The sequence below is a fragment of the Coregonus lavaretus genome, assembly GCF_964263955.1.
Source record: "Coregonus lavaretus genome assembly, chromosome: 9".
Lineage (NCBI taxonomy): Eukaryota > Metazoa > Chordata > Actinopteri > Salmoniformes > Salmonidae > Coregonus > Coregonus lavaretus.
The window spans coordinates 50,563,187-50,590,927 of NC_139996.1; the positions used below are offsets into that span (position 1 = coordinate 50,563,187).

Below are 27,741 nucleotides of genomic sequence, written 5' to 3' on the forward strand. Positions count from 1 at the left end.
ATAAAACAACAACAAAAAAAGTGTTGAGAAAAAAAGAGCAGAAGTAAAATAAAGTGATAGTAGGGAGGCTATATATACAGGGGGGTACCGTTGCATAGTCAATGTGCGGGGGCACCGGCTAGTTGAGGTAGTTGAGGTAATATGTACATGTGGGTAGAGTTAAAGTGACTATGCATAAATACTTAATAGAGTAGCAGCAGCGTAAAAAGGATGGGGTGGGGGGGCAGTGCAAATAGTCCGGATAGCCATGATTAGCTGTTCAGGAGTCTTATGGCTTGGGGGTAGAAGCTGTTGAGAAGTCTTTTGGACCTAGACTTGGCACTCCGGTACCGCTTGCCGTGCGGTAGCAGAGAGAACAGTCTATGACTAGGGTGGCTGGAGTCTTTGACAATTTTGAGGGCCTTCCTCTGACACCGCCTGGTATAGAGGTCCTGGATGGCAGGAAGCTTTGCCCCAGTGATGTACTGGGCCGTAACTCCCTGACAGCAGACATCAAGAGGTGCCAAGGACCCATACTAAAAGGAAATTCAGCCTGGCCTCAAAGACGTAACATACACTGAACAAAAATAGAAACACAACATGTAAAGTGTTGGTCACATATTTCATGAGCTGAAATAAAAGATCCCTGAGATTTCCAATACACACAAAAAGCTTACTTATTTCATTTTGAGGACAAAATTGTTTACAGCCCTGTTAGGGAAATTTTTTCAATTGCCAAGATAATCCATCCACCTGACAGGTGTGGCATATCAAGAAGCTGTTTAAACAGCATGATCATTACACAGGTGCACCTTGTGCTGGGGACAATAAAAATACACTCTACAATGTGCAGTTTTGTCACACAACACAATGGTACAGATGCCTCAAGTTTTGAGGGAGCGTGCCTTTGACATGCTGACTGCAGAAATGTCCACCAGAGCTGTTGCCAGAGAATATAATGTTAATTAAATAATGTTAATTAGAGAATTTGGTAGTACGTCCAACTGGCCTCAAAACTGCAGACCACGTGTAACCACGCCAGCCCACGACCTCCACATCCGGCGTCTTCACCTGCGGCATCGTCATTTATAACATTTACATAAGTATTCAGACCCTTTACTCAGTACTTTGTTGAAGCAGCTTCGGCAGCGATTACAGCCTCAAGTCTTCTTGGGTATGAGGCTAGAATTTTGGCACACCTGTATTTGGGGAGTTTATCCCATTCTCCTCTGCAGATCCTCTCAAGCTCTGTCAGGTTGGATGGGGAGCGTTGCGGCACAGCTATTTTCAGGTCTCTCCAGAGATTAAAGTCAGGGCTCTGGCTTTTTTATAAAAATAAAATAAAAACAGAAATACATAAGTATGCTATGAGACTCGAAATTGAGCTCAGGTGCATTCTGTTTCCATTGATCATCCTTGATGTTTCTACAACTTGATTGGAGTTCACCTGTGGTAAATTCAATTGATTGGATATGATTTGGAAAGGCCCACACCTGTCTATATAAGGTCCCACAGTTGACAGTGCATGTCAGAGTAAAAACCAAGCCTTGAGGTCAAAGGAATTGTCCATAGAGCTCTGAGACAAAACATTTCTGCAGCATTGAAGGTCCCCAAGAACACAGTGGCATTCTTAAATGGAAGAAGTTTGTAACCACCAAGACTCTTTCCAGAGCTGGCCACCCGGCCAAACTGAGCAATCAGGGGAGAAGGGCCTTGGTCAGGGAGGTGACCAAGAACCCTATTGTCACTCTGACAGAGCTCCAGAGTTCCTCTGTGGAGATGCGAGAACCTTCCAGAAGGACAACCATCTCTGCAACACGCCACCAATCAGGCCTTTATGGTAGAGTGGCCAGACGAAAGCCACTCCTCAGTAAAAGGTACATGACAGCCAGCTTGTAGTTTGCCAAAAGGTACCTAAAGACTCTCAGACCTTGAGAAACAAGGTTCTCTGGTCTGATGAAACCAAGATTGAACTCTTTTGTCTGAATGCCAAGCGTCACGTCTGGAGGAAACCTGGCACCATCCCTACGGTGAAGCATGGTGGTGGCAGCATCATGCTGTGGGGATGTTTTTCAGCGGCAGGGACAGGGAGACTAGTCAGTATCGAGGGAAAGATGAACGGAGCAAAGTACAGAGAGATCCTTGATGAAAACCTGCTCCGGAGCGCTCAGGACCTCAGACTGGAGCACATGTTCACCATCTAACAGGACAACGACCCTAAGCACACAGCCAAGACAACGCAGGAGTGGCTTCGGGACAAGTCTCTGAATGTCCTTGAGTGGCCCAGCCAGAGCCCGGACTTGAACCCGATCTAACATCTCTGGAGAGACCTGAAAATAGCTGTGCTGTGATGCTCCCCATCCAACCTGACAGAGCTTGAGAGGATCTGCAGAGAAGAATGGGAGAAACTCCCCAAATACAGGTGTGCCAAGTTTGTAGCGTCATACCAAAGAAGACTCAATGCTGTAATCGCTGCCAAAGGTGCTTCAACAAAGTACTGAGTAAAGGGTATTTTGTAAATGTGATATTTCCGTTTTTGCTTTGTGATATTTCAAAAAACCTGTTTTTGCTTTGTCATTATGGGGTTTTGTGTGTAGATTAAAGAGGGGAAAAAAACAATTTAATCAATTTAAGAATAAGGCTGTAACGTAACAAAATGTGAAAAAAGTCAAGGGGTCTGAATACTTTCCGAAGGCACTGTATATACCATTCAAAACGTAACGTATCATACTAAATAGAGGGAGACAGATTTACTTTAACTATGTGACATCTATGTATGTGTATATATATATATATATATATATATATATATATATATATATATATATATATATATATATATATATATATATATATATATATATATATGCGAGAAAAAAATACATATGGGGGATTGGAAATGATGCAGACCATTACATTGATAGAAGTTATAATCTATCTGCAATATTAAAGTTGATCTACCCTCAGAAAGGAAAATAAATAAATAATAATAAAAAATATGTGACATCTTTTCCTTGTGTCCAGGTTGGCAAAACACCCTGTGCCATAGAGACCCATTGATGGTGTGTGTGGGTGGGTGGATGTGCGTGTGCGTGTGTGTGTGCCTCCATACATGTGCACGTGCACATTGTGTATGATGAAGCACGGAAAAGCTAGCTAGAGGCATATGGATTGCACATTTCCAGTTTTACAATATGAAAATATAATTTTTACGAAAGATGACCATAAATAATCTCCAATGTACGGGAGAGATGTTACACTTACGATTTTTTATTTGTTTTATTTTTAAACTTTTATTTATTCAGGGTAGTCCAATTGAGACCAGGGTCTCATTCCCAATGGTCCCCTGAGTACAAACATTTTCTAACAAACAGGAAGAAAAAAATTACATTACAAATAAAACAAGAAGAAGAAAAATAACCACAAGGCACAACCTCAACACCACAATTTCAACAAATAAACCACTACAATCAATCGAAACCACTTTAATCCTCAATAAATGTATTCAAAATTATAGTCCTAAACTGCCCTAGCGACACCAGGGAAGATGCAAGGGATTTTGTAGGTTATTCCAACAATGGGGGTTACTAAAACTAAAGGAGGATTTACCTAAATTGGTCGAGACCAGAGGGACCTCAAGAGTTAACCAATCCTGCGAGCCGGATTGGTAGCTCATTCTTTTATACGTTAGCAACGAAGTTAGGTAACTTGGAAGCTTGTGTAGTAGAGCTTTGTAAACAAAAAGGCAATAATGAAGTGATCTACGGGACTTTAACGAGGACCAGCCAACCTTTTGATACAGGATGCAGTGGTAAGTATTAAAACTGTCACCTGTGATAAAGAAAAAGGGCACTATGGTAGAAGGCATCCAAAGGTTTAAGAGTAGTTGCTGCTGCAATCTGGTAAATGGTGTCACCATAGTCAAGAACTGGCAGGAAAGTTGACTGTAGAATCTGCTTCCTGATATTTAGGGAGAGGCAAGATCTATTTCTAAAAAAGAAGCCCACTTTAAATCTTAGATTTTTAACTAGGTCATCCATATGTTTTTTAAACATTATGTCTTTGTCAATCCAAATGCTCATATATTTATAGGCGTGAACCCGATCGATGGGAGAACCATCCAATTAATAAATATGTAGCTCATCTGAATTGTTTTTGCGTGAATTAGAGAACGACATATATTTAGTCTTGCCCACATTAAGTCAAATTTTTCTAAAATTCCTGGGCTTTCTGTAAGACAACAAAGTCACATTGCAACTGTAACATAGCCTGGTCAACAGTTGGGGCAAATTTTAACAGATAGACCAATATTATTTATATAAATAGTAAAGAGAACAGGTCCCAGTACCAACCCCTGCGGTACACCTTTTGTAATATCCAGGAAACTAGACTTGACACCATCAGAAATTATCCTATCTGACAGATACAGTGGGGAGAACAAGTATTTGATACAGTGCCGATTTTGCAGGTTTTCCTACTTACAAAGCATGTAGAGGTCTGTAATTTTTATCATAGGTACACTTCAACTGTGAGAGACGGAATCTAAAACAAAAATCCAGAAAATCACATTGTATGATTTTTAAGTAATTAATTTGCATTTGCACACCCTGTTGATGTCCAGGGGTACTCTTCTTTCATCCAAATACAGTACTTTCAGAAAGTATTCACACCCCTTGACTTTTTCCACATTTTGTGTTACAGCCTGAATTTGAAATGGATTAAATTGAGATTTTGTTTCACTGGCCTACACACAATAGCACATACTGTCAAAGTGGAATTATGTTTTTAGACATTTTTTTTAAATTAATTAAAAATGAAAAGCTTAAATGTTTTCACTCAATAAGTATTCAACCCCTTTTGTTATGGCAAATTTGCTTAACAAGTCACATAATACGTTGCAGGTACTTACTCTGGGTGCAATAATAGTATTTAACATGATTTTTGAATGATGAACTCATCTCGTTTCCCCACACATACAATCATCTGTAAGGTCCCTCAGTCAAGCAGTGAATTTCAAACACAGATTCAACCACAAACGCCAGAGAGGTTTGCCAATGCCTCGCAAAGAAGGGCACTTATTGGTAGATGGGTAAAAATAAAAAATACAAATCAGACATTGAATATCCCTTTGAGCATGGTGAAGTTATTAATTACACTTTGGATGGTGTATCAATACACCCAGTCACTACAAAGATACAGGCGTCCTTCCTAACTCAGTTGCCAGAGAGGAAGTAAACCGCTCAGGGATTTCAACATGAGGCCAATGGTGACTTTAAAACAGTTGCAGAGTTTAATGGCTGTGGAGAAAACTGAGGGTGGATCAACAACATTGTAGTTACTCCACAATACTAACCTATATGACAGAGTAAAAAGAAGGAAGCCTGTACAATAAGGAACTAAAATAAAACTGCAGAAAATATGGGGTAAATCTAACACAACACATCACTGAATACCACTCTTTATATTTTCAAGCATGGAGGTGGCTACATCATGTTAGGATATGCTTGTTATCGGCAAGGACTAGGGAGTTTTTTTTAGGATGAACAGAAACAGAATAGAGCTAAGCACAGGCTAAATTCCCTAGAGGAAAACCTGGTTCAGTCTGCTTTCCAACAGACACTGGGGGGATAAATTCACCTTTCAGCAGGATAATAACCTAAAACACAAGGCCAAATATAGACTGGAGTTGTTTACCAAGACAACATTGAATGTTCCTGAGTGGCCTAGTTAAAGTTTTGACTCAAATCGGCTTCAAATTTTATGGCAAGTCTTGAAAATGGCTGTCTAGCAATGATCAACAACTTGACAGAGCTTGAAGAATTCTAAAAAGAATAAATGTGCAAATATTGTACAATCCAGGTGTGCAAAGCTCTTAGAGACTTACCCAGAAAGACTCACAGCAGCAATCACTGTCAAAGGTGATTCTAACATGTATTGACTCAGGGTTGTGAATACTTATGTAAATGAGATGTTCTGTATTTCCTTTTCAATAAAAAACCTGTTTTCACATTGTAATTATGGGGTACTGTAGATGGGTGAGAGAAAAACATATTTAATCCATTTTGAATTCAGGCTGTAACACAACAACATGTGGAATAAGTCAAGGGGTATGAATACTTTCTAATTCGTTGACACGCATTGAGAGGACAGCACTATGTTTCCTGGAAGAGGTATGAAAGCACTAGGCAAAGACAGACTTTTTTTGCTGCAGTCTGGACCGGCCTTGATTTCAACGTCGATATTTGGTTCAGATTTGGTCCTGTCCGGCCTTGTTTTGGCGCAAACATAGACGTCTGTGATAGGTTCAGATTTGGTCCTGTCCTGACCTGTCACGCCCTGGCCTTGAGAGGCCGGTTGTCTTTTGTTGGTTGGGTCAGGGTGTGAGTTTCTGTTGAGATCTATGTGATTAAATATCTATGTTTAGATCTAGTTTTATATTTCTATGTTTGGCCTGGTGTGATTCCCAATCAGAGGCAGCTGTCGCTCGTTGTCTCTGATTGGGGATCATACTTAGGAAGCCATGTTGCCTACCTTAGTTGTGGGATCATGTTTGTGTTCCTGTTAGGCTTGTTGTGTGTATAGCCCATAGGACTTCACGTTTTTGTTGTTTTGTTATTTTGTCAAGTGTTTATTCGTCTTAATAAACATGTACGCATACCACGCTGCACCTTGGTCTGACCCGTCTCTCAACGACCGTAACATGACCAAATCTGAACCAATCATAGACGTCTATGTTTCACAAGTTTGAACATCACAGTACAGCACTTTACAGGCCTCCTGTAGCTCAGTTGGTAGAGCACGGCGCTTGCAACGTCAGGGTTGTGGGTTCGATTACCACGGGGGGGCCAGTATGAAAAATGTATGCACTCACTAACTCGCTCTGGATAAGAGTGTCTGCTAAATGACTAAAATGTACAGTACGGTGGAGAACAGCAGAGTACAGTACATTACAGTAACGAAAAGTAAAGTATTGTTTACTCTGATGTAGTCTACTCTACTGAATTAAACTACTGTACTCTTCTGAATTAAACTTTACTGTATTGTACCGTACTCTACTGTACTTAACGGTACTCTACTGAATAAAACTCTGTACTGTACTCTACTGTGCTGAACTGAACTGTGCTGTACTGTGCTGTTGAAGATGTGGTCTGGTTCACTTTTTTTCTTGTTTGGGGCGGACCTCAAAATACGTATTTTAAACATCAGGAAAATACATATTTTCACCTTTCATTCAGAACCTAAAATGAACATAACTTCAACGCCTGGAAAATAAATCTTGTAGACATCCTTTCAACTTCATTTTGCTTGCTGGGAAGAGTAATAACGTTGTTGAAAGCCTCACAGAAATGGTTTCCGAACTTGTCCAAAGCTTTGGGTGAGATGAAAATCAACATTTTCTTCTTTTTTTACAATGATTGGAAGACTAAGTGGGGAGGAAGTGATAGTGATTTAGAGTGGAAATGTGAGAGAGAGAAAAGAGAAAGAGTGTGTCTTACCACTTCTGTCCTCCTGCCTCATGCTGCTGCACTGTGTACCCAAACTGGGCCTCCTTGGAGCCTTCAATGATCTTGTACTTCTTTGTGTCGAAATTGAAGCAGTGCCGAAGGCCTAGAAAAACACACAGAACATTGTATAAGCATTGAAAAGATTAAGTACACTGAATTAGTGTAATTGCACCACTATTGTGCTGCATCTCACACTCAACGGGCTTACCATGGTAGTTACATAGATGTTACCATGTAATTACACGGTAATAAGGTTGTGCAGCTATCAGTTATTAAACAATTGGAACAAGACATTAGTAATTACACATCCACTTGCTGAAGGTTAGTCCACATGTGTAACTACTGATGTTATGAAACATTTTCTTCTTCCACCATTTAACTAATGTTTTGTAATTACACGCTTGAAAGTCACCTGTGAATTACCATGTTAATAACTCCAACCAAATTCTGACCTTGTTACACGTAACTACAAGGTGCCACTACTATCGAATCGACATGTAATACCAGGGTTGATAAATAGGCTAGGACCTGGTAACAATAATTGAATCAAGGCACACATTGTCATTAACTACTGGTTATTTCAATTCGTTTATTTCTATATTATGGCCTGGCTCAAAGGCTATACTGAATCAAGTGTAATGTAAGAACAATGTAGTTACAAAGGATATACTTGTAATTATCATGTACCTACCCAACTTAATGTAAAGTGAAACCCAGTAGGGTATAACCTTTATAATTATTATGTAGTTGAAATGTAACAACCTTTGCAGACAATAGGCTAACCAGGAGAAATAAGGAGACAAGAAAATCCTTCAGTTTGACTTTTCTTTAATGGATTTGACAAAGATTCATATTCAAACTACGGTTGTCAAACGATTAAAATAATTAATCGATTTAATGGCATTAGTTAATCGCAAATTTAGAATTTGTAAAAATTTGACCCTAAATAAACCATTTTCCATTTACAAAGCAGTGTACTGAGTTATAGCAATATTATGTTTTGATAATCATGGGGGGAAAACACAAAATAATCTGTATCAGAATGTTTTTAATGGCATTTTCACCATAAACAACACAAAAGTCACTAACATACAGCTATTATGTTCTTGAAGTTTAACAATTGTGCGCACGCATAAACACACACATACAGTGGGGAAAAAAGTATTTAGTCAGCCACCAATTGTGCAAGTTCTCCCACTTAAAAAGATGAGAGAGGCCTGTAATTTTCATCATAGGTACACGTCAACTATGACAGACAAATTGAGAAAAAAATATCCAGAAAATCACATTGTAGGATTTGTAATGAATTTATTTGCAAATTATGGTGGAAAATAAGTATTTGGTCACCTACAAACAAGCAAGATTTCTGGTTCTCACAGACCTGTAACTTCTTCTTTAAGAGGCTCCTCTGTCCTCCACTCGTTACCTGTATTAATGGCACCTATTTGAACTTGTTATCAGTATAAAAGACACCTGTCCACAACCTCAAACAGTCACACTCCAAACTCCACTATGGCCAAGACCAAAGAGCTGTCAAAGGACACCAGAAACAAAATTGTAGATCTGCACCAGGCTGGGAAGACTGAATCTGCAATAGGTAAGCAGCTTGGTTTGAAGAAATCAACTATGGGAGCAATTATTAGGAAATGGAAGACATACAAGACCACTGACAATCTCCCTCGATCTGGGGCTCCACGCAAGATCTCACCCCGTGGGGTCAAAATGATCACAAGAACGGTGAGCAAAAATCCCAGAACCACACGGGGGGACCTAGTGAATGACCTGCAGAGAGCTGGGACCAAAGTAACAAAGCCTACCATCAGTAACACACTACGCCGCAAGGGACTCAAATCATGCAGTACAAGACGTGTCCTCCTGCTTAAGCCAGTACATGTCCAGGCCCGTCTGAAGTTTGCTAGAGTGCATTTGGATGATTCAGAAGAGGATTGGGATAATGTCATATGGTCAGATGAAACCAAAATATAACTTTTTGGTAAAAACTCAACTCGTCGTGTTTGGAGGACAAAGAATGCTGAGTTGCATCCAAAGAACACCATACCTACTGTGAAGCATAGGGGTGGAAACATCATGCTTTGGGGCTGTTTTTCTGCAAAGGGACCAGGACGACTGATCCGTGTAAAGGAAAAAATGAATGGGGCCATGTATCGTGAGATTTTGAGTGAAAACCTCCTTCTATCAGCAAGGGCATTGATGATGAAACGTGGCTGGGTCTTTCAGCATGACAATGATCCCAAACACACCGCCCGGGCAACGAAGGAGTGGCTTCGTAAGAAGCATTTCAAGCTCCTGGAGTGGCCTAGCCAGTCTCCAGATCTCAACCCCATAGAAAATCTTTGGAGGGAGTTGAAAGTCCGTGTTGCCCAGCGACAGCCCCAAAACATCACTGCTCTAGAGGAGATCTGCATGGAGGAATGGGCCAAAATACGAGCAACAGTGTGTGAAAACCTTGTGAAGACTTACAGAAAACGTTTGACCTGTGTCATTGCCAACAAAGGGTATATAACAAAGTATTGAGAAACTTTTGTTATTGACCAAATACTTATTTTCCACCATAATTTGCCAAAAAATTCATTAAAAATCCTACAATGTGATTTTCTGGAATTTTTTTTCTCATTTTGTCTGTCATAGTTGACGTGTACCAATGATGAAAATTACAGGCCTCTTTCATCTTTTTAAGCGGGAGAACTTGCACAATTGGTGGCTGACTAAATACTTTTTTTCCCCACTGTATACACACGTAATGTTAAATCTTCAGGCATTCTAATCTAGTGTTCTCCCAATTTCTGATTGGAGGGTTGACTATAGGAAAAAATAACTGTCTCTATGGATACAAAGAACAAAGCGCTTTTAAACTTGTCCAACAATGTTCTGAATTCCACAGAAGACAATAACAACAGATCAGCCAGGTCTGAGTTCATGTAAAATATAATACCGCTGTTACATCTAGCCTAGGCTACTTATCCATGTACTTCAACATGAACTAGTTGCAAGCTGCTACTACTACCATTGGGATCTTTTGCTTAAAACGTTTGACCTGAGAAGTACAACAAAAACAGTAGCTAGCTAAATGCAATGGATGTCATGTTCTGATTAAAATCAGTTAGTTGAATCCAGAGGCATTCAGCCATGTTAGCATAACTAGCTACTTCTATACAAATTATGTTTTTGCTGTTAACAAAAACAAACGCCTGGGAATGTGTTTATGGTTTAACTTTCTGTAAGTTTTCTTTAAAAAGTGTTGCTCAAAGCTGTGCGCATAACGCACCACAATAGAGACAAACAGCGCTACCAAGATCGAGTGCACACTGACTGCACATGGCACGGGCTCAGAGCGTGTTGTGTGTTGCACTTAAAAGGGTCTGCGCATTAAAAATGTCACAGCCCTGATTCAAACATTTAATTCAATTCCCCATTTCTGACTCAAAGCAATATCTATTTAAGTTAGTAAAATGTACTAACACAGGGTGGTAAGGCTAGCTAGCTACAGTAGCTAGCAGCTAGCTAAGCACTGGCAATGTCAACATGTTTTTCAACTCGGTCAATAAACATTAAAATATCATCATAAAACATATGAAACATTTAGTTAACAATGTTATTTCACTATTTTGAGACTTACATTGCACTTTTGCACATAACAAACCTTTATAAATACATCAAATTGAGACAACAATAGCATGTGGCTTCCATTTTGGCTGCAGACTAGGTCGAAAAAATACAGTTTAAGACAATGTAATGATTCCGTGCAGCACTGTTTGAAAATAAACAAATTCATGCAGAGCCGCAGGAAAACGTGTGGCGAGACAGCACTTGCCCCCGTACTTTTCAATCTTTCAAAAAAGCAGCACTGAATGCGTTTTCTAGACATATTCATTAGTTAATGTTATAGAAAAACATTGAAAAAAGTTTTGCAACTGAAAAAAAGCAGCCGTTTCTTATTGGAAAAATTGATATAGTACCTCACCCAATTTCAGCCTGTTTGCCTTTGTTTTGTGTAGTGAATACAATCCTGTCCCTGGCATTTCAAGGGCACCCTGTCCCTGGATTCACTTGTCAGTCACAGTGGTCTACTAGCTACAGTCTACAGACCCTCATCAACCACACCTCTCAACAACTACGTTTGGTTGCACCAGGACCTCATTGTTTGATTCTGCACTTGGTTTCTTTCTTCGATCATCCTCTTCTCCTGCCTACCTGGTTGCATGCCTCACGAGAGAGCGAACATACATTTTCATGGAAACAAGGTATTTGTTAATAAAAGCAATTAATAAAAGCTGTTTAGTCGTCCTCTAAAACTAGCTAGATTAATAGATGCAGTAAAGAGGTCCATGGAACACAGACCGTGGGGGATGGAAGAAGGATGCCGGATTGGCGCACATTCAACAAATCTGATCTAACAAAGTGGATATTCGTCAAATCCATCATGGTTGATGTATTGTAACAGGCCCAAAATGTGGTTACTGAAGTCCGATTTGGATATACTGTATTTGGCTGTTTTCGCATAGAGTGAAATACACATATAAACAATAGCCTAAACGTAGGCTAATTTTGCGGGGGTGCAATGAGATGATTCGGGATATTTCCCCCGTGGAATAGTAATAATATAATAATATGCCATTTAGCAGACGCTTTTATCCAAAGCGACTTACAGTCGTGCGTGCATACATTTTTGTGTATGGGTGGTCCCGGGGATCGAACCCACTACCTTGGCGTTACAAGCGCCGTGCTCTACCAGCTGAGCTACAGAGGACCACATTTCAGAATCTTTCCCCCACGTGTTTCCATGGCATTTCCATTGTTTTGGTCGAGTTCCATTGACCTCTTGACAGCATCTTTGATCCAATCTTAGCTAGCTAATGAAACTGCTAACATTAGCTTTAGTAGCCTAGCTAGAAAACTAGCTAACTAACCTTAGCGAGCTAGGTTGATGCAATCATGCTGCTAGCACCTAACGCTAATAATTTAGACTCACTAAATAAATGATCTGCTGCTGCTACCTAAGGCCAAGGGATACTGAAATTCCTGAAAAGGTTAGTCACCCAGTTTGTTAGTCCAGTAATGTTGGCATATTATTTTATTTCCACTGCTGGTGATTATTCACAAATGTTTGTGGCACAAATTTCAGTCTTTAAAGTAAAAAAACAGAAATGTCTGCCACAGAGCAGTCTACACAGACAATATGAACACATTTGGCCAACCATAACAGATAGATGGCTAATGCATCAAGAGAGAATTTATGGATTCTAGCACCACCATAACTTTCACAAACACAGAGACAGGCAGTCATCATGGCATCAGACTTTTTCGACTAGCTAGTGCATTGTGACACCTACTGATATGAACTGGTAATGCAGGTTTGGTTAGAATAGAGCAGGGTTCCCCAACTGGCGGCATGCGGACCAGTGATTTTATTTGGCTCCTCAAGTTTTCTGAGCAAACATTTTTGGATATAAAAGACTGTAAAAACAACAGTAAATCAGCTCCATGTGATTTTAAGTTTGGAAATCTGTTCCAAAGTATTCCCACGCATAATAGAGAGATATATGTGATTGTATGCAAAATGTAAGAAAGGTTTGACATTATTATGTTTTAGTAAAATGTTATATCTGTTTGGGCTTCTTGTGGTCAATTTGAAGTCTATCAATTTTGGTGGGGGCGGCAGGTAGCCTAGCAGTTAAGAGCATTGTGCCAGTAACTGAAAAGTTGCTGGATTGAATCTCAGAGTCAACTAGGTGAAAAATCTGTCAATGTGCCCTTGATCAAGGCACTTAACCCTAATTGCTCCTTTAAGTCGCTCTGGATAAGAGCATCTGCTAAATGACTCAAATATAATTTTCAATGAAAATGTTGAAAGTAGTTTTAAGGGAATTTTAAGGGCAAAGTTCCTCTGCCCGTGCATTGCTGTGCATTGCTGATGCCTGCCAGATCTTACAACCCCTGGATAGGTATTTTACGTATCAGCTCACCACATCATTTGTTATATGATGACACAGTCAATGCATGCAACCATTGGTTGATGCATGCAACGTCTCAGCAGGGGAACACAACCTAAGACAACAGGATTCTAATATCCCATAACTCTTTGCAAACATCCCATGAATTCAGAGGTTGCATCACAGGTTCAAAAGTGGTGTGGCAAATTTCATACGTGTCTTTTCTGGGACCTGGAGTTTTTCCTGATCTCACGACCTGGTCGGGTAAAACTCTGGGTCCTATTCATAGGCTATGACAAAATATTATAATTATAGATAGCTTCCCTTTTCATCTGTGCTATGACTATAGGGCTGTTTTTTTTTCTGTTTTTCGGGTTATGTGAATTGGAAACACTCCTGGTTCAAACCCTTTCAAACTACCACAAACCTTGTTATTATTCATTCTGAATCTGGTATCAAAAGAGCCAGAGACAACAACTTCAATGGACAACATACTCTGTAGTTCAGTGAATTACTATAGCAGGGCTGAGCGTTATGCAAAGATTGGTTAATGTCTTTAAACATTAATTTCACTCTATACACACAATGTTAAGCAGTGGAATTTGAAAAATTAAAAAGACACATTTTCAATGTGGAAAATTATTTTAATTGTATATCATAAAACCTATTCTTTTTTCATCTGATTACAGTGATCTTCTGCAATTATTCATTCTGTAACCTTTATGTAAGGCATGGTTACATTTAACACTATACACAGTAGAATTTGTAACAAGGCAGGATTACATTTGACACTAAAGTATACACAGTAGACTTTGAAACAAAGTTGTTTTTATGTGTAATTCATAAAACCACTAACCTTGTGTTGTTGTCCTGGTCTCCATCTGGCCCATCAGAGGTTGGTTCCCTGGCGCCCACTGTAGGAACTGAATGCCATATATATTCAATAATTAAAACAACTACTTTCAAGATTTTCATTAATAATAATATCCCCCTTTTCATTAAGTAGATTTGATTGAGTGTCACTCATTCTATTGCACTCTATTCTAATCAAACCTACATTACCAGTTCATATCAGTAGGTGTCACTATGCACTAGCTAGTCAAAAAATACTGATGCCATGATGGCTGACTGTCTCTGTATTTGTGAAAGTTATGGTGATGCTAGAATCCACCAATTTGCTCTTTCTGCATTAGCCATCCATTTGCTATGGTTGGACAAACATATTGTCTGTGTAGACTGCTCTGTGGTGGAATTTGTAGGTTTTTTACTTTAATGACAGTGAAATTTGCGCCACAAACATTTGTGAATAATCAACAGCAGTGGAAATAAAATAACATGGCAACATTACTGGACTAACAAACTTGCTGACTAACCTATCCCTTGGCCTTGGGTAGCAGCAGCAGATCGTTTCATCTTCTTTATCCAGTGCCAAACACATTTATTCAGTGAGTCTAAATTATTAACGTTATTTGTTGGCTGCATGACTGCATAAACCTATCTAGATAATGTTAGATAGCTATCTAGCTAGGCCAGGATTTCCCAAACTCGGCCCTGTGTCCTGGCGGCCCCACAACAGTTTGAAAAGTACTGGAGCAAATGCTGTACGTTTTCCGGCGGCTCTGCAACCACCGACTGTTTTCTCATTGCTGTTGCTCTAAGATGGCAAATATAATGCAACTAAAATGGTTCAGCCTAATGGTCTCCTGTCTTCTAATTTCTCCTGGTTAGTCTATTGTCTGCAAAGGTTGTTACATTGTAACTACAAAGTAATTATAAAGGTTACACCCAGCTGGATTTCACTTTACATTAAGTTGCTTGCTCCTGGGTAGTTACATGATAATTCCAAGTATATCCTATGTAACTACATTGTACTTATTTATTATACTTGATTCGGTATAGCCTTTGAGCCAGGTCATAACATAGAAATAAACTAATTGAAAATGACTGGTGTTTAATGACAAGGGTGTGCCTGGTCTCAGCCTATTTATCAACCCTGGTATGACATGTGGATTCGATGGTAGAGGCACCTTGTAGTACATGTAACATCCTGTATGTTATACTTTAGATTTGTGTATTTGTGACAGGATTAGACCTGACCTCTGGTAATCAGTGGACTCCCGATTAACATGTGGTAATGCCAGGGCATGCCAGAGCATGGCGCTTGCAACGCCAGGGTTGTGGGTTCGTTTCCCACGGGGGGCCAGTATAAAAAATGTATGCACTCACTAACTGTAAGTCACTCTGGATAAGAGTGTCTGCTAAATGACTAAAATGTAAATGTAAATGTAATGATCAGCCAAGAGGCACGCATACCCATAGTCATTAAAGAGAGTGGGAGAGAATACACTGGAGGACAAAACCCCTGTGAAAGTTGATCAAAGAACAGACCCTTCAGTGGAGAGATTGCTTCTCCTCCTCTCCTCCATCCACTATGTTCTCTCTCAGCTCTGGACAAGCACACACCACAAATTGGGACAGGAGCAGCTCCCTCTGGTTTCAATTTAAATGTTTATCAGGAAAGGTTACTTGAAAGAGAGAAACGGGAGGGAAACGCTTTTTCTTGATGTAGCCAAACATGCCAAGTCCATCTAAAAAGTATTTAAATGACGTGACATGGTCTTTTAAGTTTAGTTTCTACTGCAGGAAATGGTGAACAGTAGAAATAGATGTAGCAGATGAGAAGAACGTCCTCTTGGAGGAAACAGAAAGGGGGTCAAATTAATCTGACTTCCTTTAAATCCCCCTCTCCAACTTCACTCCTTACGTGGATCTCCTTATTGCACGAACGAGAATACGGTGTTGAGGACTGGTCCAGTGAGACTACTTGGACCAGAGTAATTGGCAACACTTGGAAATCTATATAAAACAGAGTAGGTTCATAACGAGAGCACATAATAGAATGTACAAACAACAGTAATTGCTGAAAAGGCACGTGGCACTGAGTTGGGCAATGTTGTCCTCTTGCTGTCTGAATTTATAGAAGGAAAAAAACGATCACTCAGTGGAGTGACAGAAATTGAGGGCTGTAGGGAACTCTAAAAGGAGGGAGAGAAAGAGAGGGAGGGAGGGAGAGAGAAAAATAGCTTTAAATGTCATCATGCTTAATCAGACGCAGAGCTCCTTCTCCTCTGTCAGGATCAACATGAAAAATATATTTTGCATATTCAGAACTCAGGGTGTTGTGCTGAATTCATCAAGCTTAGAGGAACATATCACCTTTTGGCCCTCGTTGCTTCACAGTGTGACAGCTGAGCATTTCAACACCTAAAATGGGAACGTGAAGATTTCTCGGAAGTGAGCCTTTAGCACACAAATCCAATCAAAGTTTATTAATCGCGTACACCAGTTACAACAGGTGTAAACGATGCAACAAAATGCTAACTTAAACTAAAGCTCCCTTACTAATGCAGTTCAAATATCAAGATCAATGATAGTTAAAGATCAATCAAGAACAACAAGTAATTAGAATAATGTAGTATGCAATAACAAGCATAAGAAATTAGTATGCAGAGGGACAGATCGGAAGTTTTCTTGCCCCTGGTATGAATGGTTGGCAGCAGAGGGGCTGTAGCCAAGTTCAGCTAGGAACATTTACTTGTGAGATATGGGTCCCTTAAAACGAGAAGAGATACAGACATCTGCCCCCTGATATAGTATATAGTGAGATTCCTCACTCTACCCACCCAGCTGTACAAATGACCAGTGTGTTTAAAAACACAGTGAGCTGTGAGACTGCCTTGCATGGGTGCCAACAAAGGAAGTTCTGATCAGTTTGGCTGCCTGGGAAAATAAACATTGGGGAAAACAAGATGATTTGTAGTTAGTCCGTGCCCTGAGGTTCTATTAGTTTGGTAACGGCTAAGTGGAATTTGCTTCTGTTTGTGAAGGAACTAGATTTATCTGAGCTGTCTCTGGGACTTGGCACAGTGGGGAAACCTCAGTAAGATCCAGACCAGACCAGACATTGGACCTGAGAAAGTCTCAAAGTCATGGCTCGACTCCCACACTTTTCAAAGCAAGGCAGTGTTTCTACTTATTTTAACAGTCAGACACTTGGATGATCCTCTCTGGCTCTGAGAAGTGTTTATACATTTTAAAGAATTTTTCAGAGGCCATCTTTGAAATTGTCTGTCATTTTTCATTCTGATAATTCCATACTTTTCTAGTTGTTCTTCAGTGCCACAATGTGATGCAATGATTTGAAGACATTTGAATGGCAGGTGTGCTTTGTAATATTACTTTTGTAATATGGAATATTATACAGCCCCGGGTGGAAGGAAATCATTATTTTTCAGTAGTATTTTCACAAGACACATCTCACTGGGCAAAAACTGGTTGAATCAACGTTGCTTCTACGTAATTTCAACCCCCAAAAATCAATGTGATGACGTTCAATCAACTTGGAAAACTGATTGGATTTGCAACAAGTCATCAACTTAATTTCATTTTTTTTTTTACCCAACTTGTAGCCTAAATCCAATGACAGGGTGACATTTTTGCTGGATTACCTGTTGAATTCACGTTAGTTGACAACTCAACCAAATGTAAATCAAAACTAGACATTGAACTGACATCTGTTCCCAGTTGTTTTGTTTCATGACAAATAGTATATCAATGGTTGGCAGAGAGAGAGAGAAAGAATGATGGGGCATATTCTTAATATTCCTCTCAGTAATATCAGAAGACAGAAAGTGATCCCACAATCCTGCCCACATAAATAAACCAGTTTACATACACCTTAGCCAAATACATTTAAACTCTGTTTTTCACAATTCCTGACATTTAATCCTAGTAAAAATTCCCAGTCTTAGGTCAGTTAGGATCACCACTTTATTTTAAGAATGTGAAATGTCAGAATAATAGTAGAGAGAAGGATTTATTTCAGCTTCTATTTATTTAATCACATTCCTAGTGGGTCAGAAGTTTACATACACTCAATCAGTATTTGGTAGCATTGCCTTTAAATTGTTGAACTTGAGTTAAACGTTTCGGGAAGCCTTCAACAAGCTTCCCACAATAAGTTGGGTGAATTTTGGCCCATACCTCCTGACAGAGCTTGTGTAACTGAGTCAGGTTTGTAAGCCTCCTTGCTCGCACACGCTTTTTCAGTTCTGCCCACACATTTTTTATAGGATTGAGGTCAGGGCTTTGTGATGGCCACTCCAATACCTTGACTTTGTTGTCCTTAAGCCATTTTGCCACAACTTTGGAAGTATGCTTGGGGTCATGTCCATTTGGAAGACCCATTTCCGACCAAGCTTTAACTTCCATGTCTTGAGATGTTGCTTCAATATATAATATAATTTTCCTTCCTCATGATGCCATCTATTTTGTGAAGTGCACCAGTCCCTCCTGCAGCAAAGCACCACCACAGCATGATGCTACCACCCACGTGGTTCACGGTTGGGATGGTGTTCTTCGGCTTGCAAACATCCCCCTTTTTTCTCCAAACATAACGATGGTCATTATGGCCAAACAGTTCTATTTTTGTTTCATCAGACCAGAGGACATTTCTCCAAAAAGTACAATCTTTGTCCCCATGTGCAGTTGCAAACCGTAGTCTGGCCTTTTTATGGTGGTTTTGCTGAGCAGCCTTTCAGGTTATTTCGATATAGGACTCGTTTTACTGTGGCTATAGATACTTTTGGACCTGTTTCCTCCAGCATCTTCACAAGGTCCTTTACTGTTGTTCTGGGATTGATTTGCACTTTTCGCACCAAAGTATGTTAATCTCTAGGAGACAGAATGAGTCTCCTTCCTGAGCGGTATGACGGCTGCGTGGTTCCATGGTGTTTATACTTGCGTACTATTGTTTGTACAGATGAACGTGGTACCTTCAGGCATTTGGAAATTGCTCCCAAGGATGAACCAGACTTGTGTAGGTATACCATTTTTTTCTGAGGTCTTGGCTGATTTCTTTTGATTTTCCCATGATGACAAGCAAAGAGGCACTGAGTTTGAAGGTAGGCCTTGAAATACATCCACAGTTACACCTCCAATTGACTCAAATGATGTCAATTAGCCTATCAAAAGCTTCTAAAGCCATGACATCATTTTCTGGAATTTTCCAAGCTGTTTAAAGGCACAGTCAACTTAGTGTATGTAAACTTCTGACCCACTGGAATTGTGATACAGTGAAGTGAAATAATCTGTCTGTAAACAATTGTTGGAAAAATGACTTGTGTCATACACAAAGTAGATGTCCTAACCGACTTGCCAAAACTATAGTTTGTTAACAAGATATTTGTGGAGTGGTTGAAAAACAAGTTTTAATGACTCCAACCTAAGTGTATGTAAACTTCCGACTTCAACTGTACATGTGTAATCAGGCACTGGGCAGGGGGTGTTATGCTTAAGCAATAAGGCATGAGGAGGTGTGGTATATCACCAATATACCACGGCTAAGGGCTTTTCTTATGCACGACATAACGCAGACTGCCTGCCCTTAACCGTGGTATATTGGCCATATACCACAAACCCAGAGGTGCCTTATTGGTATTATAAACTGGTTACCAACGTAATTAAAGCAGTAAATATACATGTTTTGTCATACCCGTGGTATACCACGGCTGACAGCCAATCAGCATTCAGGGCTCGAACCACCCAGTTTATAATTGGCAGTAATACATTGATTACATTTTTATTTACTCACATGCAGATTGTAGTGTGTTGAAGGCGGCTAAGGTTGATGCCTGACATCTGATTTACACCAAAATGGTTGAAATTACTCAATTAGTGTACTATAGACACTCCAAAAGGCTGACTGCGCTTCGTCCAGAACAATGTCCTTTTCCTCCCATTCAGAATCGATTTTCCTGCATGTGTTCCCGCAGACAGGGGTGCCCTAAAATGCCTAGCAGCCAAATGGATGTAATTAATCACAGGATATATTTTTTTGCGCACCACCACTCATTCCAACAACCGGTAAACTAACTGCAGTTATCAATTAGATATGGTCGTCACCATCAGGACAGAAGGTGTGCACTGCACAAAGGAATTCTTTAGATGCCGGTCTCCTTTTGCAAAGTTATCTGATCGGATTTTGGCAATCGGATAGGATTAAATGTTAGAATTGGGTTTTTCAAAACTGAAACATTTGATTCCTCCACTCTTCTGGGAAGGCTTTCCACTAGATGTTGGAACATTGCTGCGGGGACTTGCTTCCATTCAGCCACAAGAGCATTAGTGAGGTCAGGCACTAATGTGGGCGATTAGTCCTGGCTCGCAGTCAGCGTTCCAATTCATCCCAAAAGTGTTCGATGGGGTTGAGGTCAGGGCTCTGTGCAGGCCAGGCAAGTTCTTCCACACCGATCTTGATAAACCATTTCTGTATGGACCTCGCTTTGTGCATGGGGGCATTTTCATGCTGAAACAGGAAAGGGCCTTCCCCAAACTGTTGCCACAAAGTTGGAAGCACAGAATCGCCTAGAATGTAATTGTATGCTGTAGCATTAAGATTTCCCTTCACTGGAACTAAGGGGCCTAGCCCGAACCATGAAAAACAGCCCCAGGACATTATTCCTCCTCCACCAAACTTTAAGGTTGTCACTATGCATTGGGGCAGGTAGTGTTCTCCTGGCATCCGCCAAACCCAGATTCGTCCGTCGGACTGTCAGATGGTGAAGCGTGATTCAGAGTCCAATGGTGGCAACCTTTACACCACTCCAGCCAACGCTTGGCATTGCGCATGGTGATATTAGGCTTGTGTGTGGCTGCTCGGCCATGGAAACCCATTTCATTAAGCTTCAGACAAAGAGTTATTGTGCTGACGTTGCTTCCAGAGGCAGTTTGGAACTCGGTAGTGAGTGTTGCAACTGAGGACAGATGATTTTACTACGCGCTTCAGCACTAGGCGGTCCCATTCTGTGAGCTTGTGTGGCCTACCACTTCGTGGCTGAGCCATTGTTGCTACTAGACGTTTCCACTTCACCGGGGCAGCTCTAGCAGGGCAGAAATTTGATGAACCGACTTGTTGCAAAGGTGGCATCCTATCACTGAGCTCCTCAGTAAGGCCATCCTACTGCCAATGTTTGTCTATGGAGATTGCATGGCTGTGTGCTGGATTTTATACACCTGTCAGCAACGGGTGTGGCTGAAATAGCCGAATCCACTAATTTGAAGGGGTGTCCACAGACTTTTGTATATATAGTGTAGCTAACTAGGCTAATTGAGGCTAGCCATAACACTACTGCGCTTCTCATCGTCCTACAGTTAGCCTACAAATAACAACTCAATATAGCTGCTCTGTTTGACTTCTTAAAATGTAGGCATAGATGTTCCAAAGGTGTGCATCAGCAACTTGTATGCGTGGAAGCCCGGAGATGCTAATCGTGTTTATGTTAATTACCATGAAACCGGCAGTCAATTGCATGACAGTTGCTGGCTGACAAAATGTCATGAAAGCCACAGCCCTAATCTGACCTTTAAATCAGGATTGTACGTAGTTTTTGCGTTTTTCAAAACTGAAAAGGTAGTGATTAGGATAGTTTTGATGTCGAAAATCAGGATTATCTTGATCCCACTGGAAGTGTGGATTCAGGGTGGATTTAGAAAGGTGAAAGACACTACAACCAAGAAATATAATTTAAAAACTTTCCTACATCTGAAAAACAAAGGTTCATTATAATACATTTACCGGAGTATAGGTATGTGGTCAGTTGTTATATTGAGAAATGCATCTACTTACTTATAAGTGATATGCAGGTTTAGTTATTTTTAATCACGGTACCTTTATTCATGTAGTTTACTCATCTCTGTTTTCCTATGACAGTGTAGAAGTAGTACCACAACATGTTCAGTAGATGGCAAGGTGTAGACCTGTTCAAAGCCCTGTGATCTTGATATTGTGGCATCTGGATCACAATGATCCCATCAGATCATGGTCCTCTGTAGCTCAGCTGGTAGTGCACGGCGCTTGTAACGCCAAGGTAGTGGGTTTGATCCCCGGGACCACCCATACACAAAAATGTATGCACGCACGACTGTAAGTCGCTTTGGATAAAAGCGTCTGCTAAATGGCATATTATCATTTTCGGAAAAACCGGCTCAAAATCAGCCACATCGATTGATCCTGGATAGTAAAAAAGAGGATTACAGAATCCGGATCATTCTGATCCAGATAAAACGTTTTGAAAACTGGGCCCTGGTCTCATGAATGGGGTTCACTACTGGGGGAAAGGGGACTGGCAGTCACTGACCCTGAGAATGCACATGGGTTTCAGAGCTCTATTGACACAGACTCAAGGAAAGACAAAGTCTGGGGGTTTGTTTAATCTGAATCAGGCTATGCCCTTTCTGTGAAGTTACTTTTTCTTCATATTTCTTTCTGATACACAAGCCAAATCTGGCGTCCTTAGTACAGTATAAGCAGGGTTTGGAATCATGGGCACCATTGTGATAAAGACCAAGGAAAATCTAATTCCTACCAATAGAGGGAGTGCAGTAGCTGGGCTTACACCTCAGTAGCATACAGAATTCATAGCTGTAAAGAGCCAGTGGTGGAAAAAGTACCCAATTGTCCTACTTAAGTAAAAGTAAAGATACCTAAATAAAAAATGACTCAAGTAAAAGTGTAATTCACCCAGTAAATACTACTTGAGTAAAAGTCTAAAAGTATTTGGATTTAAATATACTTAAGTATCAAAAGTAAATGTAATTGCTAAAATATACTTAAGTATCAAAAGTAAAAGTACACATTTAAATCATTTAAAATTCCTTATATTAAGCAAAGCAGATGGACACATTTTCTAGTTTTTTATTTTATTTACAGATAGCCAGGGGCTCAATCCAACACTCAGACATAATTTACAAACGAAGCATGTGTTTAGTGAGTCCGCCAGATCAGAGGCAGTAGGGATGACCAGGGATGTTCTGTTGATAAGTGTGTGAATTAGACTATTTTCCTGTCCTGCTAAGCATTCAAAATGTAACGTGTACTTTTGGGTGTCAGGGAAAATGAATGCAGTAAAAAGTACATACTTTTCTTTAGGAATGTAGTGAAGTAAAAGTAAGTTGTCAAAAAAAAAAAACAGTAAAGTAAAGTACAGATACCACAACAAATGACTTAAGTTGTACTTCAAAGTATTTTTACTTAAGTACTTTACACCACTATTGGAAACAGTTTCTAAAACAGGTGTATTCTTCAGTCATGCAGGTGCATTACCTTCTAGCAGGAGTGGGTTCAGAGGGGGATTGATCAGCCTTTCTAAATGGATCAGACAACACTTATTGGCAGCGCTTATCGTACTCTCTTCTGTATGCTCTTGGCAGATAATAATAACCAATCCATGTGGTCCTCTGTAGCTCAGCTGGTAGAGCATGGCGCTTGTAACGCCAAGGTAGTGGGTTCGATCCCCGGGACCACCCATACACAAAAATGTATGCACGCATGACTGTAAGTCGCTTTGGATAAAAAGCATCTGCTAAATGGAATATTATTATTATTATGATCTACTGACCAGGGTGTGGCAGGACGGGCAGAAACGTACAGTTGAAGTCGGAAGTTTACATACACCTTAGCCAAATACATTTAAACTCAGTTTTTCACAATTCCTGACATTTAATCCTAGTAAAAATTCCCTGTCTTAGGTCAGTTAGAATCACCACTTTATTTTAAGAATGTGAAATGTCAGAATAATAGTAGAGAGAATGATTTATTTCAGCTTTTATTTCTTTCATCACATTCCCAGTGGGTCAGAAGTTTACATACACTCAATTAGTATTTGGTAGCATTGCCTATACATTGTTTAACTTGGGTCAAACGTTTCGGGTAGCCTTCCACAAGCTTCCCACAATAAGTTGGGTGAATTTTGGTCTATTCCTCCTGACAGAGCTGGTGTAACTGAGTCAGGTTTGTAGCCCTCCTTGCTCGCACACGCTTTTTCAGTTCTGCCCACAAATAGGATTGAGGTCAGGGCTTTGTGATGGCCAATCCAATACCTTGACTTTGTTGTCCTTAGGCCATTTTGCCACAACTTTGGAAGTATGCTTGGGGTCATTGTCCATTTGGAACACCCATTTGCGACCAAGCTTTAACTTCCTGACTGATGTCTTGAGATGCTGCTTCAATATATCCACATAATTTTCCTTCCTCATGATGCCATCTATTTTGTGAAGTGCACCAGTCCCTCCTGCAGCAAAGCACCCCCACAGCATGATGCTGCCCCCCCCCCCCCCCCCCCCCCCGTGGTTCATGGTTGGGATGGTGTTCTTCGGCTTGCAAACATAACGATGGTTATTATGGCCAAACAGTTCTATTTTTGTTTCATCAGACCAGAGGATATTTCTCCAAAAAGTATGATCTTTGTCCCCATGTGCAGTTGCAAACCGTAGTCTGGCTTTTTTATGGTGGTTTTGGAGCAGTGGCTTCTTCCTTGCTGAGTGGCCTTTCAGGTTATGTCGATATATAGGACTTGTTTTACTGTGGATATAGATACTTTTGTACCTGTTTCCTCCAGCATCTTCACAAGGTCCTTTTCTGTTGTTCTGGGATTGATTTGCACTTTTCGCACCAAAGTACGTTCATCTCTAGGAGACAGAACGCATCTCCTTCCTGAGCGGTATGACGGCTGCGTGGTTCCATGGTGTTTATACTTGCGTACTATTGTTTGTATAGATGAACGTGGTACCTTCAGGTATTTGGAAATTGCCCACAAGGATGAACCAGACTTGTGGAGGTATACCATTTTTTTTCTGAGGTCTTGGCTGATTTCTTTTGATTTTCACGTGATGTCAAGCAAAGAGGCACTGAGTTTGAAGGTAGGCCTTTAAATACATCCACCGGTACACCACCAATTGACTCAAATGATGTCAATTAGCCTATCAGAAGCTTCTAAAGCCATGACATCATTTTCTGGAATTTTCCAAGCTGTTTAAAGGCACCGTCAACTTAGTGTATGTAAACTTCTGACCCACTGGAATTGTGATACAGTGAATTATAAGTGATTAATAGTAATAGTAATCTGTCTGTAAACAATTGTTGAAAAGATTACTTGTGTCATGCACAAAGTAGATGTCCTAACCGACTTGCCAAAACTATAGTTTGTTAACAATACATTTGTGGAGAGGTTGAAAAACGAGTTTTAATGACTCCAACCTAAGTGTATGTAAACTTCTGACTTCAACTGTACATATACTACAATACCCATCCCTGTCCCACTACCCATAAGATCTATATTAGTCCCTCTTCGGCCCACGGGCCTGGGAGGGCAGCACTTATTCCAATATTTTCTGTAGATCCTCGGCAGATATTTCTCGAACTCCCAGAAAACGTTCAGCCGCTTACACAACAATGCCCATTTTCTGTGATCTGTGTTCTACTTGCGCAGCACAATTCACAACAATCGTGATGAAGGCCAAGAACCTGGATTTTTCAACACACAGTTTCTGGGGTCAACACGCTGAAATGAGAACATTGTCCCTTCTCTACCCTCCACCCTTCTCACTGCCTCTGCATACGTAACACCCTTTCCTACTCTGACTTTAGCCATCTGTATCTGTTTCACTTTTCCCGGACGAGTCTCATCTTGACAATGTTATTTTCCAGATCCTCTCATGTGTAGAAAACCACTGCTTTCACAAGCCCCATTTTATGGAATAGGCGCAAGCTTTATTTAGGCGGAAAGAGGGTATTGAGGAAGAAATGGTAAGTCTCTAGCCTTTGAACCTTTTATGTGGACACGAAGAAGAGTAGCTGCTGCATGTGCAGAAGCTAATGGGGATCCTACTAAACACGGGGAGCTATTCAATATTCAAAATGACGTCACCGTGTGACGCGCGGGTGCGTCAAAGGTGAGACAACCACATATCATAGTCAAATATACAGGAGCCGAAAATCTGAAAACAGTCATATTTTACACACACATGAAGGTACCCATAAGCAATCATAAGCAATCAAAAAACACAAATGTTTTGGAAATGTAAAGGCTCACTAATGACTCAAATGTAGCCTAGGTTGAGTTGCAGTTGAGCTACAGTACTGACTGACCCCCAATCAGGCTAATCAGATATTTACAACGAGTGGAAACTCTGAGAGCTGCACTGAGAGCAGATAGCATCATTCCTCCTTGCATCATCCCAGAGGGAGGCTTAAAGAGGAGGCCGACACACAGAGGGTCTCAGAAGAGCAACAGTTTGGACAAAGTATGAGGCCATGCCAGATTCGTGCATCATGCTGTTGGCTCATCTCACACTCTCTGTGCCTCTAGAGACGAGGAGCAGGTGGACACACCTCCTCACACACTCTTCTTTATTGCCTCTAGCTGTACTAGTCATTAACTTTCCAAATGGATACAAAATAATGAGAAACTCATGCCAACTCTGCTCGTCTGTCTAATAAAAGGATCGACTTAAACTAGTCCAGAGACATTCATCTCACCTTCGCTCACTGAAATAAAAAATCACATTGCACGCACACACCACTTCCACATGCTCCTCTCTCTTATCCTGACTCCAGAATTCACACACACTCGTACAAACATGCTCGAAACTCTTACAGTCCCAATCAGAATAAAAACGAACTCTCTCACATTTGTTGTCATTCTGTAACACACACAAACTTTCCATCGATCCCTTATTTTCACCTTTCACTCACACACTCACTCAGTCACTCACTTACACACTCACACACTCACTCAGTCACTCACTTATACTCTCACTCAGTCACTCACTTTACTCACTCACACACTCACACACTAACCTGGCAGGAGGGCACAGGTCCACAGCAGCAGGATGCAGTAGTATTCCATTTGTGTGAAAGGGTGTGTATGTTTGGGGGGCTGATCCCGTGCTCTCGTTTCAAGGCTCCTGCTCTTATTGACTCCACTGCAATTCAGCCTCACTATATCTGAGGGAGGTAGGAGGGGGCTGGCTCTGGTTGACTGAGGCACAGCTGAGAGGTGCACATACAGTGCATATACAGTCAGGACTCGACGCTTACTCATTACAGTTTTTCTCGATTGCTAAGACACATTTCTTGAAACCTTCACCCATTTTCTCAAAACTTTAAACACAAAACCAAGTCTTCAAACTACATTCACAAAACCACTGACTCTTCTGGCAAAATCAAACAATCGCCTCAAAACCATTTAATCTGTGCTCAAAATCAAACAATGCTTTCAGATCATACACACAGCCAGTCAATATATAAACACTACAGAGCGTTCATTAGACACTACATCAAAAAATGGAGAACACAGCGTCCAGGGCATGTAGTTACAGATGTTTTGTTTTATTGTATATAGTAATCACAACTTAGTACAGTGAATATATTGTATACTGTAAGTACTGCAAGTAATACAGTATTGAAT

The 27,741-nt window shown here is 40.5% G+C and overlaps 1 protein-coding gene across 1 annotated transcript in view; it reads right to left on the reverse strand.

The window, feature by feature from the left end:
• Nucleotides 1-27,215, reverse strand: part of LOC311135230 (integrin alpha-11-like) — a 104,255-nt gene extending 77,040 nt beyond the window's left edge. The window contains exons 1-2 of the mRNA XM_084169169.1: nt 27,132-27,215; nt 7,476-7,587 (exon numbers count right to left, since the gene is read on the reverse strand). Of these exons, the coding sequence (XP_084025295.1) occupies nt 7,476-7,587; nt 27,132-27,180 (161 nt within the window). The 5' untranslated portion in view covers nt 27,181-27,215. The remainder of the gene's footprint in view (nt 1-7,475; nt 7,588-27,131) is intronic.
• Between the last annotated feature and the right edge of the window lie 526 nt (nt 27,216-27,741).